The 20,126-nt window shown below is 41.9% G+C and overlaps 1 protein-coding gene across 5 annotated transcripts in view; it reads right to left on the reverse strand.

The window, feature by feature from the left end:
* LOC108271148 (inactive N-acetylated-alpha-linked acidic dipeptidase-like protein 2) overlaps nt 1-20,126 on the reverse strand; it is a 302,511-nt gene that overhangs the window by 10,720 nt on the left and 271,665 nt on the right. For all 5 annotated transcript variants that reach the window (XM_017478480.3, XM_017478482.3, XM_053683146.1 and 2 more), the window contains one exon: nt 10,348-10,546. In XM_017478480.3, the coding sequence (XP_017333969.1) occupies nt 10,348-10,546 (199 nt within the window). The remainder of the gene's footprint in view (nt 1-10,347; nt 10,547-20,126) is intronic.

Raw genomic sequence — 20,126 nt, forward strand, 5'->3', positions numbered from 1 at the left:
TAAGTTGCAATGTCCAGTGCAGGGGTCACAACACTGAGAAAGACAGGATGCAGGATGATCCATAATCATAAACAAGTAAACACACAGAATCAAAACTAGGCAACACAAGAAATATAGAATAGGAACCAAAATAATCATATTAAATTGATGCTCAGAATTACAGATATAAAGCATGGCCTTGCTTCCAATAATTTAAATATAAAAGCTAATGAGGGGAAAATTATCCATTCATCTTCAGTAAGTACTTCATTAAGAACCCAAGAGCTTGTCCTGGGAACACGCCCTGGATGGGGCAGGATTCCAGTTTATAACCGGGCATCATGCACACACATTCACACCTTGTACACAATTTAGGGGCCAATCCACCTACCAGCATGTTTTTGTAGTACGAAACCAGAGAACCTGCAGGAAACCCACAGGTATAACATGTGACTAACACCAAACAGACAATAACCTGAGCTTATTATGGAACTGGGGACCCTGAAGCTGTGAAGCCGCAACATAAACCACCACACCTCCCATTTCACAGTTTTTCCTAAAGTAAATTGAATTCTAAGAAATTAGCAAATTAATTTCCAACATAAGGCAAAATCAACAGAAAAAAAGCAACAACAACAACAAAAAAACAATCATACAAAAAAACCCCAACATTAAATTAAGGTTATTACATAAACATTCTGATTCATCTGAAAATTTCCTGCATTTTTAAGTAAGCTCACATGTTATTTCCCAGAGTGGAGAGTGTTGCGTATGCTTGTATGTTTGACATGCTTTCGTTTTGGATTGAGTCCTGTCTCCACCCCTATATTGTCATTTTTTATTTCCCAAATGTTTTCTAAGTTATCCCTGACTAGGTTGTCTATTTATATGCACATTGTTTATGATTATGGATATTTCCTGCCTGCCTGTGCTTTGACCTATGCATTATATTATGACCATGTTTTTTTTTTTTTTTTTAGCAAACAACATGCTGAATATACAGTATATGCTTGAGAGTTTTGATGCTACTATGAAGAATTGCCAATAGATTCCATCTATCATGACAGCTCTCAAGTTGGAAATTTAAATGTCTGTTGGAAAACATGGTGTCTACAGCTTTAAGATCAACAAAAGTGTTTTATCTCGTAATTTGTTTCCTTCGAGTCTATTATTATTTCTTGTCTACATCCCCATGCAGATCACTGCCTTTGCTTTGCCCCATGTAAATTTTGCTACTTGTACTGATTTATTCTGTGTATGACCTTCTGCTTGCTGTTGACATCATTTGTGTTTTGCCCCTTTAGGATTGATTGATTTTTAGCTTGTAAATAACACAGGCCAATAATCACCACTTGTAAATATAACATTGTAAAGCATGGTTAGTAGGAAGTCAGTGCCATTTATTCTATTTTCAATGGAAGTGTGTTTTTGTTTCTTTCTTTTGGTTAGGTTCATTAGTTAGTTAATTTTGTGCATAGATAGAGGGAATTTTGTTTATTATTTTGGCCTGGCTGGCTTCTGAAGCTTTACCACATAAAAAAAAAACATGATTTGTGGCCCATGGCTTTTCTAGTTTGATGTTAAGATAAGCCAAGATGTCAAGAAAATCCTATAGGAACAGCTGTACTTCATTTGGGGGTAATCAGTCACTTTAATTGATGGCAGGTGTATACTAATTAGTATTTAATTTGATTGAACACTGCCACAGTCCCAATTATAAAAGGGTGTGCTTATGTGATGTGCACAACCAGGTTATTGTACATTTTTTATTTTTCCCTCTAAAATAATTCTTATTGATTTTAACTTTAATTATTACATTTTATATCACAGTGCTGTTGAATTCTTGATTCTGACAGATGTTCTGAGGTGTGCAATTATTTTTCAGTAAATGCACAACTAAAGTAGTTCCAGTCAGGTCTTGACATGGCATTACAGTTCCATATCACTTTGCCAAGTTAAGTGAAATAATGGAAAGGTTAGCCTACTGTCCAGCACAGCACACTCATGTAACAACAAACAAAATTGAGATTTTCCAGAAATATGTAAGGAATAATTGACGACAGGCCATTGAACGATTAGAAAAATAATGCACACCCAAGGTGGCAAAGCGGCCATAAGGCAATGTGGAGTCTTGAGCCACTGATATGCAGTTATTTGAGAGAGAGAGAGAGAGAGAGAGAGAGAGAGAGAGAGAGAGAGAGAGAGAGAGCAAGAAAAAAGAGAGTGTGAGAAAGCTCTTGTGATAAGCTGGTGAACAAGTTAGTTAGTTAGTTCCGTCCGCGCAGCGGGGCGCATCGGGCAACAAGCATTCGCCAGCGGGCTCGGTCGGAAGCGTCGATTTCCACATCTTCCCACTTGACATCGAGCGCTCGTAGATCTTCCATGAATGTTCGTCGCCAAGTATTCCGCGGCCGCCCTACTCTTCTCTTCCCCCGTGGCGGCGTCCAGCGCAGCGCGATCTTTGCGTGGCGGTGGTCAGACATCCGTAGAATGTGTCCTGCAAAGCGCATTCTTCGCTCTACGACCATTTCTGCCAGGCTGCGGGAGTTTGTTCTTCTTAGAATTTCTTCGTTTGAAATACGATCACGGTATGATACACCGAGTATTCTTCTCAGGCATCGTTGTTGAAACACATTCAGCTTGTGGATGACTGCCCTCGAGCTCTTCCAAGTTTCAGATGCATAGATGGCGGTTGGGATGATGATGCTATTAAACAGGCGAAGTTTGCTGTTGGTGTGGATAGTTCGCCTAGCCCAAATCGGTTGTAGCTGTTGGAAGACTGCAAATGCTCTGCCGATTCTGCGATTGACATCCACGTTAGTCCCACCATCCGCAGCCACAATGCTGCCAAGGTAGGTGAACTGTTTGACTTCTTCAATCAGCTGGTTGCTCACCGTGATCCGCACCGGCGTCATCCGGCCGACGGCCATGACGTTGGTCTTGTCAGTGCTAATCCGTAACCCAACTTTGGCTGCTTCGTGCTCCAGGCTAGTGGTCATCTCCTGTAAGACTTTCCCATTCTGCGCCAATAGCACAATATCGTCGGCGAATTCCAGGCCTGTCCACGGAATTCCAGACGCTGGCTGTGTTAGTGCTCGTCGCATGACGAAGTCCATCATCATGAGGAAAAAGAATGGTGAAAGAATGCAGCCCTGTCTGACTCCAGTCTCGATGGTGAAAAAGGCAGTATGACCTGTGTCCGTCCGGATGCAACAGCTAGAATCCTGATATAAGTTCTGGAAAATGGCGATAAACCGCTGTGGAATGCCATATAGCCGTGCGATGTTCCAAAGCGATTTCCGGTGGACGCTGTCAAACGCCTTCTTAAAGTCTATAAAGTTGACCAAGAGCGGTTTCTGATATTCGGAGCTTTGTTCAATGATGTTTCGAAGAGCAAAGATTTGTTCAGTGCATGACCGACCGCTTCTAAACCCGGCCTGTTCGTCCCGTAGAGCCTGATCGACTGCTCGCAGTATCCGTTTGAGGAGGACGAGACAAAATAACTTGCCTGGAACAGACAGAAGGGTGATGCCTCTCCAATTGTTACAGTCTGCGAGATTACCTTTCTTAGGTAATTTGACGATGACAACCTGTCTCCAGTCATTTGGGACACGTTCCATGTGCCAGCAGTCATTGAGCAGCGTAGTGAGCACCCGTACAACTTCATCACCACCCGCTTTCAGCATTTCTGCCGAGATTTGGTCAAGACCAGGTGCTTTGTTGTTTTTCAGATGACGAATCGCTGCAGCGACCTCAGCATCCATGATGTCGCTCATGTCCACTTCCAGCTCACAGTGAGGAGGAAAGACTGTAAAGTCGTGCGTGGCTACGGGAGCCGGCTGGTTTAGGGTGTCTTTGAAATTTTCCACCCAACGCGCGTCCTGCTCTTCTTTGCTAACTAGCATCCTGCCGGTTGTATCCCTTATCGGCCCAGTGGAACCGCTTCGGGCCCAAGTGAGATCTCTGACCACACGAAAAAGAGTCCTGCTGTCACCCTGGTCCGCAGCCAGTTGTGCTTCAGTGCCCTTCCGGTCCAGCCAGTCCTTCTTGTCTGCTCGGCAACTCCTCTTGACCCTGCGGTCCAGTTCTCGGTACGCCTGCGATGCTTCATTTCGCTCCTCTTTGGTCTTTGCTTGATCGCGCTGACGTTTCTTGACCCGTCTTTCATCCAGCAACGACCATGTCCGGTCCTGAATCCACCGTTCTCGCTGCGTTCCACGCCGTCGACCAATCGTTCTCTCTGCCGTCTCTATGGCAGCATCCTTGATCTGTGCCCATTGTTCTTCGATGCTGGCCGAGTTGTCAAGAATCTGGAATCGATTAGCGAGTTCAATGTGGAAGTGCTCGGCGTTCACGCGGTCCTTCAATTTCTCGGAGGCAAATGACCGAACGGTGTTGCGTCCGGCCACTCTTTTCAATTTTAGTCGGATTGAAGTCACAAGCAAGTGGTGATCAGATCCGACGTCGGCGCCGCGAAAAACCCGTACGTCACGTAAAGCCGAGCGCCACCGTCGATGGATGCATACATAGTCGATTTCATTGTGAGTGGCCCCATCTGGTGACCGCCACGTCTTTTTGTGAATCCGTTTGTGAATGAAATATGTATTCCCGATGCAAAGGTTGTTAAGATTGCATAGGGATAGGAGACGCTCTCCATTATCGCTCGTTACTGCTGCCGATCCATGAGGTCCGATCACGTTTTCCCAGCCCTGCCGGTCGCTACTGAGTTGCGCATTCATGTCGCCAAGGAGGATCTTTATGTCATGGTTGGGGATAACCGCGATTGTGTCTTGCAGCTGGTCGTAGAAGGCGTCCTTCTCTTCATCATCTGCCTCATTTGTCGGTGCGTAGACTTGAATAACAGTAATTTTAGCATGGCAAGACTGAAATCGGGCGGTAATTATGCGATCACTGATCGGTTTCCATCCAACGAGTGCCTGTGCCGCGGTTTTGCTCAGGACCATCCCGACGCCGTGCACGTGATGTTCTTTGGCTCCCGAATACAGGACGATCTTCCCGTCGCTTATCATTTTTCCATTACCCGTCCACCTCATTTCGCTGACACCAAGAATGTCAAGCCGGTAATTGTTGAATTCGTGCAGAAGCTGCTCCAGTCTCCCACACTGGTACAACGTTCGCGCGTTCCAGGTTCCAATTCGTGTGATCGTATTGGCGTCGAGTATCCCATTTTGCATCGGGCGCTGGACGACCTTTCGGCTTTGCTCCAGCACCGTCATCAAGGGAGAAACAGGGTCATCGCGCCGGTATTGTTTAGACCGCTGGTTTTTGCTTGTTGTTTCCGTAGCAAGATAGATTTTACGGGATCAGGGTGCTAGCCTGATGCCCAACCCTCCTCCTTTTTCACCCGGGCTTGGGACCGGCGTCGGCGGAGTGAACAAGTATTGATATTTATTTATTCATTATATTTTCTGAAGTAATATAAAACAACAAACCCTGTGAACAATTAAGTTCATCAATATTTATTTATTTCTTTGTTCTATTTTCATATGATCAGCATGGAACCCCCCAAAAAAACACCCTCTAAAATTACATATTGGAATTAGCAACAGAGGCTTGAGATGGGATGTGTAATAAATTAGTTCCATACACAAGAGCATTTTAAGGACAAAAACCGGACACATGTCTTGAACTAAACCATCTGAACAATGCCTTCAGGTGTGGTAACTGTGGTATAAGCAGACTAATTGAAAATAATTGAAAATAATGCATAATAGTGATTTTTTTTGTTGTTGTAATAATTCAATGGCCTGTCATCAAATACTCCTAACTTATTAAACCTATTAAATCTTTATTTCACAATAAAGGTAGAAAAGATTCTGACATGATTTATCTTGATTAGTTTATATAAATAAAATTTTTTATTGAGCTTAAGCTTAAGATCTAATAACTCATAGATCTTGATTTTATCTTGATTAGTTTATATGAATTACTTCAATTTTATAATGAGTTTAGTTACTAATAAGTTAATAAGCTAATAAGTCTTAGATTTTATTTACAGTCCTGGCTAGTTTTGCAAGCATTACTGACATTGTTAAAGGGTAAGTGGTCACTACAGTGGACAGCTATTCAAAAGCCATTTTCTGGCTTATTGCAAGCATTTCAATAGAATAACTGCATAACAGCCACTAGAGTGGACACCAATTCTCCATTTGAATGCATGCAGTCCACTGGAGTGGACACTTCAATAACTTTTTGAAAAATGTATGTAAATGTAAAATGAAGGTACATTTTTTATGCCTAAAGAAGTGTAAAAACACACGGAGAAAAAAATCTTTGATCAGGATTTCATAATTAATAATTGTTTTTTGCTTTGATGTAATGTTGTAACATGTGCATGACAATCGTTACATACGGTATATCTGGCTACTTCTCTTGCCCCAGATCTTTTGATTTGAGTCAGCATGGCTACCTCAATACCCTGCTGGTTTAGCTTTCACGTCTCAAAATCCATGAGCAATACTATCGTCAATCAGTGATAGTTGGGGACACAGTAGGATGATGGAATGTTGCACACAATCTCACAAGCCTATGACTATACATAGGTCTATATATATACTATTTCAGGGGTTCCCAAACTTTTCCAGGGCAAGGCCCCCCAAATGGCATTAACATTTGACTGAGGCCCCCCTTTTGCAAGATGTCTTTAAAACATATTAAAAATACAGACTTCTGAATATATCCCCCTTTTTTGTTAATAATTACATCTTACATCTTTAAATTACATTACATTAGGAATTGATTGTGTGTGCGTGTGGTTGTCTGAGAATGAGAAAGAAAAAATCATGTATTTATTTATTTTTCACACCAAATTGTTGAGGCCCCCCGGGCGCCCCCTGGCAGCCCCCAAGGGGGCCGTGGCCCCCACTTTAAAAACCACTGTACTATTGTGTCCTGCCTATGACTGTAATGCTATGTTGGGAACCAAGCCAATAGTTAAGATGGCTAAAAACTCTCTACAAACCACACCAGGGAAAGAAAATTGCAAAAACTTGCTGAAATGGCAGTAAATGCCCATTTCCAGAAAGCTCTGCACACAGATGGAGACAATTGCTACCTTTCCTGTGCATGTCCTCCATTCACCCATCACTAATTTAATTAAAAACACTCCACAAAAAATCATATGATTACAACTGCCTATCACTTAAACAATAGAAAGAACTTCCTTCAACTCAAATTAACAGAACACTACAATTTTTATCTGTCTATAAATGTCATGAAGCAGCGAATGCCAAGAGCACATAGCAAGCGAGTCGCGATTGAAGTAGATAAAAGGTCTTAAAAGTATATGAAAGTCAGAGGTCTCTTCTGAGGTAACGCTGATACACCATGTTCAGCCAGAACTGATGCAATATTGCTAAAACACAACACTCCCATGTGGCTCTTTCTATCAACTCCAAAGCCATCTCTAAATCCCCCAGCTTCTGTGGGGAACTATCTAAAGGTGTGGCTGAGCTCAGATGAAAGTCACAGCAAGGAGAGAAACATTGTTCTATTAGTGGAAAGTTTGATGCGTGCGTACTTCTGACTGCATATAACATATGCATCATTCATAAACAATTATTTTTATTAAGTTTCCTTGCCGGCACACTGCATTTGTCAATGGCAGAGATATGGACAATTTGTCAGGCTATTAATATCACTAAGGCATTAACATTCAATAGAGGGCCAGGTTAGATGGTTAATATTGTTAGGGACACAGAGATGAGGGGGCCCAAATACAGAAAACAAGCATCAGGATCCAAGGTGAAAATGGGCTTTATTAAAGAATGTGAGGAAGTGTGAGAGATGTGACTTGAATTCGAGGGGTCAAGGTCAGGATTCGAGCTCTGGTCTGCAGGGTGCAGTTGAGATACTCAGACGAGGCACCACGGGGGAGTGCAGAGGTGATGAGCCACAAGGGAGGCAAGGTGGTGCTGGGTATAGCAGGAAGTGAGCCATGAGTGAGCTGACAGGCAGCATGAGTAGTGGACTGCACTGGAAGTCGGAACAATCTGACGATGAGTGGTTGAAGGACCAGGGTTTATATACGCTGTTGATGAGGTGAGTAGGTGGGAAGCAGGTGAGTCTAATGAGGCATGGGAGGTGGAACGTAACGCACAGGGACACACACAAACAAGAACAAGAGGGAGAGAAACATCGGAACCCGGGGAAGGGAATAAACAGGGAAACACACTGGGCTCCAGCCCGGACCATGACAAATATAGAGAAGATGCATCTCACAAAAACACTCTATTATTAATTTGTTTTTCCTGATCAAATGACACTTTTCTGTTTAATTAATGAATTTGAGGAAATGTGGCTCATGTTATATTTTTGAGAAAACAACAATCTTATTGTATAAAATAACAAAGAGTAAAAGGTTCAGGGTTTGTTTAGGTGGGTATCGGTCATAGATTTCTAGAGGCACTTTTTGGAGCCAGTTCTGAAAGGAAAACCCTGTGTTATAAGGTTCTACGTTGAACCTTTAAGCTTTTAGAGTGCTGGGTGGAAGATTAGCACTGTGAAGAGCTCTATGACAGATGGTAAACCTATCACTGAGGTTGAACGTAAAATAAAGCCCATTGGGGAAGCTACAAATACATATCTATTTAAATAACTCTTAAGGAACATTTTCTAAGAGTGTATACATTTGTAACGCAGTCCCATAGATCAGAGTCTGGAAGATTCCCCTGAAAGTTTTATATGAAAGTCACTGCCAGTGATTTCACAAACAGAAATTTGTTCCAAGAACAGCAAGTCAAATTAATCAAGTGGCAAAGTGTACATGTGGAGGATTATCATACTTTCTGCATTCAACTGAGCATTTATGTACTTGGCTTTTTCAGCTCTTGACATTAAACAGACAGAGATTGAGCCTAATCCTGGATTCAGTTATTTAAAAAAAAAAAAAAAAAAAGGGTTCACATTCTCTAGCCATTTCCACCTGGTAATATTTGGATATTACAAGTGGTTCAGTTTAGCACAGTTAGTTCCAAGACAGTTTCCAAGCCATTTAACAAATGACTCATGGTGTTTGTGTGCTACATTAGCTTCATTAATAATTATGCCAATGACAGGTCCTCACAGTTTAGAAAAATGTGTGTCTGTGTGTGCGTGTGATTAATACGGCTGACTACAAAAGTGTGCATACTTTTTAGACAAAATGAAGAAGAAATTTGTACATGATATTATTTGTGTTAAGTTTCACAGATGTTCAAAAGTTCTCTTGTTGTGATATAACTATTTACTAATAATAGCTTATTTATCTTGTTTTTGATGTGGGTTTTGCCCTCATTACCCTGTTTGCTAATTGCCTGATGTTTTGCCTGTTTTTTTGTTGTTTTTTTTTATCATGATATCATCTTGAGTTTTTGGATCTGTTTGCCGGTCTTCTTTAATAATAAAGTGTTTCCTGCAACTGCAGGCAAAACCAGGAAGGACTTTTGTCTGAATTATCCTGGAACCTTAATGTAATTTTGCTTAACTTTTACTACATCTACTATAATTACAAATATATTACAGATACATATTAAAACAAACATGAAAGTGACACAAATTTAAAGAAAATACAATTCAGAAAGGTGTTTTCTATCTGGCAAGCTTGAACAGGGTGAATACATTTGACAGAAATTCAAATAGGCATGTCTGCACAGCCTTGAGTAGTCAGCCACAATAGACTAAGGGAAGTAATGTCATTATTCATTTCCTAAAGAGAGCTTAAAAGATCCCATTTAACATCAAGCCAAAAAGAGCTGTTGTCACATGTTGTATTGGGCATGCCATTCTATTAAAGAAGAACCTATTTAATTAAAAGTAAAAGTCACCAAAACTTAGGCTCAAGTTTCACTGGATTGATGGATGAATGGCCATACTATCCATCACATTCACAAGTTGTTCTATAGTTTGCTGCAGAATAATCTTTATGCCCCAGAGTATTGGTTTATGAGAACGAAGGATGGGAGCCTAGAACCATATTATGGAGTCTGCGCAAAGTCATCGCTTCCTTACATGCCCATAAAATCCCTGGATGGTATATTTAAACTGATTTAAGCATACATGAAGCATGCATTTTCATTTAATATGCCTACGTTATAAATAAAGCCTACATAACCATTACATCTGTTCCTTCATATAAACATTTAATTCAGTTAGTGTACAGTCCAGTTGCTCAATTAATTATTAATCTCTGTATCTAAAGATAAAAGGAATTCTCTCACTGTTACTTTTTAAATATTTATACCTTTAATTATAGAGAATATAAATTTCATCTAGTGTGAAAAGGTAAGAACAAATCATGCAATACTGAAGGGAACCTCTAAGTAGCTATCTGTGGGTGTTTAAACTGTACATTAGGCTGGATGTGCTTACCGTGAAAAGCCCCGAGGTGGGTCTGAAATTAGGAAGCTTTTCTCAAGGTCTTGCAGTACGTCATTCAGCATGCGCACATGGGAAGGGTCACGCTCCTTTGGGTCGTTGGCTGGGCGCATAATCTCTGACTGGAAGAAGCCAGAACTTTCTCGCAAGGATGCAGCAGCATCCAGAAGATCATGCCTGATTAAGGGGTCAGCTGTGGAATGACACATGGAAGAGAGACAGAATTTCAAAGAGTGGATTAAGGAATGAAGAGAATTAGACGAATTAGGTGGATCAGTCTAATAGATCATATTGTCATAGCAAAGTGTTCTTCCAAAAATCCTAGATACTCCTGATTCCTTTTTTTTAAATATGAATTTTATCTTAGATGTTTATTTTATGTCTTCTGCATTACTGTATTAGTAGAAAAGGAATATTCTTCTAAATATTCTTTTTCTAAACATATTTAATGAGGATTGGGCATATTGTTTTAATCCCACAATGATAGGAATATCTGACCATTTTGAACTTGTAGGGATTGTTGGATGGTCCCCACAAGGAACATTTATTTTATTTTATTTTTTTTATTTTACTTAAACTGCAGCTTTTATTATGTTTTTCCTTTTTGGTTACTGAGGTAAGGTTACTCTTAGATTTAATTGTAGGCACAGAATTGATTAGCTGTATTAGAAGCTACATCGCAAGGTCCTTAAAAGTATATTAAGACAAATGTGTGTGTGTGTGTGTGTGTGTGTGCCTGACCTTCCATCAATGTATTTTAATGTGGAAATTTATAATTTAATTAGAAATTATACATTTTAATAAAACCAAAGATGCAAAATAAGAAAATAAGAGATCATTATAAAACATTTGAAACACAGTTTGTATGTTGTTTGTGCATCTGTATATTAAGGAGTATGTGTCATCTCTGTCTGCTCCCATCACAACAATTTCCAGAATTCCACACGATCATCCACTACTTCTGCAAGGAACTCCATTTCCCACAAGCTGTAGCAACTTATAGAACTACAAACTCTGACCCACATGACCACATGACCCAACCCCCCTTGCTCCTAGCAATAGTAGTGTGATCATTCAAAGCCTTTGGTTTACTGGGACTGTTTCTCTGGTTTGACCTCTGTTTGTTTGATTACTTTGATTCTTACTTTGCATCATATTGTCATGGATTTCCCCTTGCACTGAGTACAGGAGCATTCAGCATGCATGAACTGCCTGCAGTGCGATAGCATGCACCTCCAGGTTTTTATTGACTGTTTACTTGTGACACGTGTTTTGTTTTAGTTTCCGTCCTGTCTTCGCCCTGTTATGTAATTGGTTCCTTCCTAATGTTCTCATTTCCCTCTTTGATTAGTTTGTATATTTAAACCCCTGTGTGTCTTTGTTTTGTGCAAAGTATTGTGTGTTTATTGCCAGACCCATATCAAGCCTTTTGATCCTTGTTCCGTGTTTCATGACACATATTGCTTGCTGACCACATGACCTTTTTTACATGCCTAACTACAATACTGGATAGAGATCATTATAAAACATTTGAAACACAGTTTGTATGTTGTTTGTGCATCTGTATATTAAGGAGTATGTGTCATCTCTGCCTGCTCCCATCACAACAATTCCCAGAATTCCACACGATCATCCACTACTTCTGCACTACTCTGACCCACATGACCACATGACCCAACCCCCCTTGCTCCTAGCAATAGTAGTGTGATCATTCAAAGCCTTTGGTTTACTGGGTCTGTTTCTCTGGTTTGACCTCTGTTTGTTTGATTACTTTGATTCTTACTTTGCATCATATTGTCATGGATTTCCCCTTGCACTGAGTACAGGAGCATTCAGCACGCATGAACTGCCTGCAGTGCGATAGCATGCACCTCCAGGTTTTTATTGACTGTTTACTTGTGACACGTGTTTTGTTTTAGTTTCTGTCCTGTCTTCGCCCTGTTATGTAATTGGTTCCTTCCTAATGTTCTCATTTCCCTCTTTGATTAGTTTGTATATTTAAACCCCTGTGTGTCTTTGTTTTGTGCAAAGTATTGTGTGTTTACTGCCAGACCCATATCAAGCCTTTTGATCCTTGTTCCATGTTTCATGACACATATTGCTTGCTGACCACATGACCTTTTTTACATGCCTAACTACAATACTGGATTTGCCCTTTCAAAATGTCTGCTGGCTGTGTTTAATAAAACCCTACATGAATGGCATGTCTGTTTACCTCTGCTGAAAGTGGAGGAGGCACTTGGGAGCTACATCTCTCAATTGACGGCAAGTAATTTGGGGGGCCTGCTTTGCCATCCAAGCCATGTAAGGCCACCTCAGCGCTGGTGGGCAAGGCCTGTATGGCATTGGGTCTTGCTTGTGGGTCACTGCATACATTTCCAGTGTTGCAGGCCTACCAAGTAGACCTGCTGAGTAAGCTTGACATATGGTGGGAGGATAGGAGCCTTGGCCAGCGCTAGTGCGGCACAGAAGGCGAGTGTGGTGGTCCACCTCTCTTCCGTGGAGAGCCAGGGGAATCGGGTGGCCACAGTTGTAGCCTGATAGTAGGCTGGGTCTGAGAATGGTCATAAAGACCAAGCAGACAAAGGAGGAGCAGTCCCTGGGGGCAACGGAGGGACGTATCAGGGGACATGAGGTTGTTAGGGCAGTTAGCCCCCAGTACTACTGTAGGGCCTCCCTAGCCATGGCTGTCCCAAGTTTTCAGTGCTCTCTGGACAGCGAGCTGTCACAGGGCAACGAAAATCTGATGCTTTCCCGGCAATAGAATGTGGAAAAGTTAACGTCACTAAAAGAACATCTAGCAGTGTGGAAACTACTGCCAAATGTGTCTACATGGGTTCTGTCTACCGTAGAAAAAGGTTACCAGGTCCAGTTCAGAGCTCGACCCCCACGGTTCAGAGGGGTGCTCACCACAGTCACAGCTAGTCAGCACAGGGCAGAGCCTGATGTTAGCACAGGAAGTAGGATCCCTCTTGGACAAAGGGGCCATAGAACATGTACCCCGTTCCCTGAGGGAGGGAGGTTTCTACAGCCGTTATTTCCTGATCTGTAAAAAAGATGTAAGTATGTGGCCAATATTAGATCGGCCTCATCTGAACCATACTTTTTGGACATACAGGTTCAAGATGCTGACATTCAAACTTATCGTTACACAGATTCAGTTCGAGGACTGGTTTGTGAGGATAGATCTAAAAGATGCATATTTCCACATAGGAATATTGCCCTGTCACAGAAAGTTCCTGAGGTTCAAGTTTGGAGGCAACACCTACCAATATTGTATTCTTCCCATCGGGCTAGTTTTATCCCCTCACAATTCACATTTAATTCACATTCTGGCTCCCTTGCGACTCCAGGGCATCTGTGTACTAAATGACCTGGATGACTGGTTAATTCTAGCATGATCCAGAGAACTGGTGATTCAACATTGAAATATTGTTCTCGCCCACACAAAGAGCTTGGGGCTCAGGTTGAAACACAGGAAAAGCATGCTTTCTCCATTGCAGAGGACAACTTTCCAGGGGTTATATAGGAGTCTACTATGATAAGGGCGTTTCTAACCCCAACATGTGTAGCATCAATCTTATCAACATTGAGAAAGATAAAGCTGGATCTGGGCATCCCTTCCAGTCTCTATGAGAGACTGTTGGGGTTTATGGCAGTAGAAGCCAACGTCATACTTTTGGGCCTATTGCACATGAGACTGTTTCAGTAGTGGCTGAAAAGTTGGACAAAACCTCTGAGAGTAATCAGTGTCACGCAGCGATGCCTACATGCTCTGAGCATTTGGAGGTGTCCCCATTTCTAATCTCAGGTCACACTCTAGGGGTGTCTACTTATCGCAAGATGATAATAACAGATGCTTCCCTCACGGGCTGGGGGCAGTCTTAGATGGCTGTCCAGCTCACGGTCTCTGGAACAGCCTTCATCTGAAGTGGCATATAAATCGCCTAGGAATGCAGGCCGTATTTCTAGTACTAAAATACTTTCATCCTCAATTAAGAGGTCACCATGTGTTAGTTGTGACAGACAACACAGCGGTGGTCTCATATATCAACCACCTGGGAGGGTAACATTCACAGCCCCTGTTCAGGCAGGCACAACTAATTCTTCTCTGGGCAGAGGGAAAGTTCTTGTCAGTGAGTGCAACGTACATTCTGTGCAACCGGAAGGTGGGGGCAGACATCCTGTCGAGGCAGGGGCTGAGACCCATTTGAGCCCTTAGAGTCAGCATCTGAGAAGCTTCTGACTCTAAAGGTAGCTCTTCTGCTGTTCCTGACATCTATCAAGTGAGTCCGAGATCTACAAGTACTCTCTGTTGCCACTTCCTGCATTGACTTTGCCCCTGGATTAGCCAAGGCCTTCCTCTATCCTAGGCTGGATTGTATTCTTAAAGTGCCTACCTCTGCTTCCCAGCCAGTAGTGTTGCAGGCTGTTGCAGTAGTGATGCTGTCTTGAAGCAGCGCATCTCTAATTGGATAGAGGAAGCAATCTCTTTCGCTTATGAGGCACTATGCCTCTGGGCATAATGGCTCATTCCACTAGGGGGGTCGCCTCCTCAAAGGCTTTGTCCAAAGGGATACCCTTACATGATGTATGTGCTACGGCAGGGTGGTCTATGATGCACACACCTCTGCTGCCCAGCCAGTGGTGTTGCAGTCTGTTGCAGTAGTGATGCTGTCTCAAAGCAGCGCATCTCTAATTGGATAGAGGAAGCAATCTGTATCGCTTATGAGGCACGTGGTCTCACTATGCCTCTGGGCACAAGGGCTCATTCCACTAGGGGGGTCGCCTCCTCAAAGGCTTTGTCCAAAGGGATACCCTTACATGATGTATGTGCTGCGACAGGGTGGTCTATGACGCACACGTTCATTCAATATTACACCCTGGATATACGTTCCACCCTGGGCTCAAGTGTCTTGCAGTGACCCTCGGGCTTGGACCTTTTGAACAGGCCATACCCTCAGTATGACAGAGTGGGTACTCTCATTCCCACAGCGTAAAGTTCATGCAATGTTGAGCTCCCGTTGAAAGGGAACATCTGGGTTCTGCATGAAACCCTGTTCCCTGAGAAGGGAATGAGACGTTGTGTAGCTTTGTCATACTGGGGCAGGATTGTGAATTGTGTCTTCGTTTCAGAGGCTGATGGCACAGTTTACAGTTGCCATTTTTATATCATGAAATATGCTTTATTGCCACGTCACCTGATCACGGCAGGCCAATAAAAAGGCATGATGTTACACAAGCTTCAGACACCGGTCATGCGCGAGGGCACTTCACACAGCACAAAGCTAACACAAGGTCTCGTTCCTTTCTCAGGGAACAGGGTTACATGCGTAAACAAGACGTTTGTAATGATAGCTTCAAGACGCTTCCTGTATGAAGAAATTAATTGGCCGTATTCAGGTGTGATTTTGGCCCATTCTTCTAAACATAGTGTTTTTAAATCTCGTTAAATTGGATTCAAGTCAGGTGATTGACAGGCCATTCGAACACCTTGATTTTTTTTCTCGGAAACCAATTGAGAGTTTCCTTTGCTGTATGCTTTGGATCGTTGTCCTGCTGAAAGGTCCACCCACGGCTCATCATCATCCTGGTGGATGGCAGCAGATTCTTCTCAAGAATCTTCAGTTAAAGGGCTCAGTTTATCATTCCTTCAATTATATTAAGTCTGCCAGTACCATGCGATGAAAAACAGGCCCACACCATGATGCTACCACCCCCAGTCTTCACTGTTGGTATAGTGTTTTTAGGGTGATGTGCAGAGCCATTTCTTCTCCAAACATGGTGTGTAGTATGACAGCCAAAAAGTTAAATTTTGCTCTAATTTGACCAGAATAAAATCTCCCAGTATTTCATGGCTTGTCCAAATGAGTTGTAGCAAACTTTAAACAAGCTTCAACATGTCTTTTCTTTAGTAATGGAGACTTGCAGGGTGAGCGTACATAGGGGCCATGGTGGTGGAGTGCACTGCCTATTGTTTTCTCCGTGACAATGGTACCTGCTGCCTCCAAGTGTTTCTGGAGCTCTTTCCGAGAGGTCCCTGGCTCTTGGGCTACTCTTCTGACTATTCTTCTGACTCCCTGCTCAGAAATCTTGCGAGGAGCTCCTGTACATGGCCGATTGATGACAGAGTGACGTTGCTTCCACTTACGGATAATGGCCCCAATGGTGCTTACTGGAAGATTCAGAAGTTTTGAAATACGTCTGCATCTGATTCCATCAATATGTTGCATTATGCTAAAGTGTGTGCAGGGAAATGAACGCATCTGCAATGCAAACAGGATTTAGTATGGTCAGCAATTAGGGGAGGCTGTTCAGCCAGCATAACGGCCATGACAAATCAAAATGCAACATAATACTTTTAATTTCGCTGTTGCACTCCGATTATGCAATACTATTGTAAATTATTACAAGCTGCAATTGTTACATAATGTTAATCCCAAGTCCATTTTAATAGTCTCATGGCATGTGAGCAGACATGAACTGTTGATTCACAATGAGCAGGCCCGGAGTGAATGCTCTGCAGCAAAATATAATTAGGAGATAGAGCCATCAAATTGAATTTAAACCCCAGCCAAAAGTACAAGCAGCATCAGCCTGGCTCCTAAGTTGCAAAGCTGGTCTCTGTTTGTTTTCAGTGCACAAAATATTCAAGTTCGGTTCAGCTTGTGTGTAATTAACCTTGGCTACTGTCAGACTTTGTGCTTTAGTGTGGGTGAGGTGGGTGGTTCTGCAGTATGTGTGTGTATGTGTGTGTGTCTGATAAAGTGAGAAAGCTGTTATTGGAGAGGATTCTAGCCACTAGAGAATATGCACGCTGTACGAGTCTTCGGAGGAGAGAAAGAAAGTGAGGATAAATATAGCAAAAGAAGCCATTCCCACTCCACAAACCTCCACGTCCCTCGCTCTGCAGAGAGCAGCGCTTATGAAATATGTGGGAGGATTGCTGTAATCTATCACCCACTCTGACATGGGGGGAGGATGGAGGGGGGTTTGGGGGGGACATGGAGGGACAGTGGTGCTGGCGTGAGCCCAGCAGGGCCTTAAGTGTAACAAATCAAAGGAGAAACTTGAAAAAAAATCACGTTTGAATGCAAAGTGAAGATGTGCAAAAGACCTGAGCCAAGGACACGAAGTGGAAAAGCAAGACGTAGAAAACAAAGCGTCAGTGCCCTGGGCAGATGCTAGCAAAATTGTCACGTAAGCTTTCAAATGGCATTTGGAAAACTCATTGTGCGAACGCCCTTTCATTCTGCAAGGACATTGTTATCTGGCTCTGCACCTTTTCATCCAGCACCTGCGCTTTCTTCTTTACATGCAGAAACATGCGCAACTGTGGCTCTCAGTTCCAGTGCTTCCATGCACTGCATTTTTGTAATTTTCACTCTTTCATGGCTGACTCAGATAGAGATTGATTACAACCTGATGAGTTGCTTTAGAGGTGAAAAAAAAAGAAAACAATGGCGACTGAGAACCAATTATGCAGTCTACACATCGTCCATAACTTAAACCGTTTCTGGTTTTCAAACTGCTGGTGTAATCTAAAATACAACCTGCACCCATGTGAATGATTTAATTGCACACAGCTCACTGCATTACTTCTATCTCATGTAGTGTTTGATCAGCTAGAGCAGTGGGTGGTCATATCCGAGATGAAAGAGAGGCAGAGATCGCTTAACAGTCTGGAATTATTAATCTACCAAGCTTTTATGCTATATATTTATTGTTAACTAAAGGTATTGCGTAGTTAATTCAGTCTGTTTGTGGCCACAAACTAAAAGCATTAGTTCAACAAATCATCTCTCCTCCACCTCATCAGAGAATATAAATAACTTATTCGTTGCTAAGGTAGCATGACTGCTGGGCATATGATGAAAAAGAGAAGTGACTAAGAGATGTGAATGTATAATTTATAAATGATGCAAAGAAACCAACATTCAATCCTGTACAGACGACTACAAATGTTTTTAAACTACACCGTTAACAATGAACATAAATAAATTGGTGCAATAAATGTGCAAACCTTGCATTTACCCAAACATAATGCACACTGAGGTGATTCAGTACAACATGCAGTGGAGTGCCACTACCCCCAAAGTGCTTTTTTTTTTTTTTTTTTGATGATATGGTGCATCTGCAATACAAGCCCCTGTGTATGAACTGTTACTAGAGAAACAATAACATAATAGGAGGAACACATTGATATTGACCTATCAATCATGTTACAGCCAGAACAACTGTCCAAGCTGTGCTGTTCTACAGAAATAAAGCACACATTCTGACCAATCAGATTTGAGAATTCAACCATGCTATTTTATAAATCCATCTGACATATTACACTATTTAAGGGTGTACTAATTAAAATGTAATTGTGTGAATGAGCTGGTAGTGCAACGGAAATAACTGATTCTGAAACTAAGAGCATGCAGCATGGAAGATATTATAGCCTAATGATGGAGGATGACATGTCTACAGCAGTGTCTGGCAGGTTTTTCCCCTATGTTCAACTCAGTAGCCTCAGTAGCATCCGAAAAGAAGTCTGGATCTGCCTTTTTGAGCTAGCATGTATCTCTGACCTGACTTTAAATTACTGTAGTCGAGTGGGATTGGATATTGACATGCAACCTATGGCTCTAAAAGTGCTCTTTCACAAAGAAAACATCATGAAGGGATTCATTATTCCACAGTACAAGAACTGATTGTATAAATTTTATTTTCACAACTGTACACCTGCACATTCATGCAGTTATGTAATTGGCCAGTCATGTGCCTGTAGCGCAATGCAAAAAATCATGCAGCTACAGGTCAAGATCTTCATTTAATGTAAAAAACAAACATTAGAGTTAAGAAAAAATGGGATCTTTATGACTTTAACTGTGGTATGGCTGTTGGTGTCAAAAGGGATGGTTTGAGTATTTCAGAAACTGCTGATCTCCTGGGAATTTCACACATAGTCTCTAGAGTTTACACAGAATGGTGCAAAAAACTGGACAGTTGAAGACTGGAAAACCAGTGGGTATCAAGGGATATATTTTTTCTAATCTTCAACTGTTCAGTTTCGGTGAGTCTGTGCCCAAGATAGCCTCAGATTCTTGTTCTTTGCTGACAGGAATGGAACCCATCCACCGCAAGGTTTGATGTTTCGTGCATGCTGAGATGCTTTTCTGCTCACCATAGTTACAAAGCGTGAGTTACTATATCCTTCCTGGAAGCTCAAACCAATCTGGCCATTTTCTCTTACCTCTCTTATCAAAAAGGCGTTTCCACCCACAGAACTATCGCGCACTCTCTTTTTTTTGTTTTTTTGCACCATTTTGTGTAAACTCTAGAGACTGTTATGTGTGAAATTCCCAGGAGATCAGCAGTTTATGAGATACTCAAACTCAAAAAATGCATGCCACGATCGAGGTCACAGAGATCACACTTTTTCTTCATTGTGATGTTTGATGTAAACATTACCAGAAGCTTTTCACATGTATCTTGACCTTGTGTCTGCATGATTTTTTGCATTGCACTGCTGCTTGTCATGTTACCAAGATATCACAAAATACAACATCCTCCATCCTTACAGCTTTACCTCTATCTGTTACAAAGTGCTGACACTGGAGACCATTATAATTAGCCTTACATTATGTGGAGTGTCCATCGTAGAAGTCCTTGTGAATCAGCTGTTCCTCTAATATATTAGAAACAGTACATTAATATAAACATGTGATTTGCCTCACAGTCAGAACGATTGTTGGTGCTGTTACTGGAAAATAAACCAACACCTT

Source organism: Ictalurus punctatus, chromosome 10 (assembly GCF_001660625.3).
Source record: "Ictalurus punctatus breed USDA103 chromosome 10, Coco_2.0, whole genome shotgun sequence".
Taxonomy (NCBI): Eukaryota; Metazoa; Chordata; class Actinopteri; order Siluriformes; family Ictaluridae; genus Ictalurus; species Ictalurus punctatus.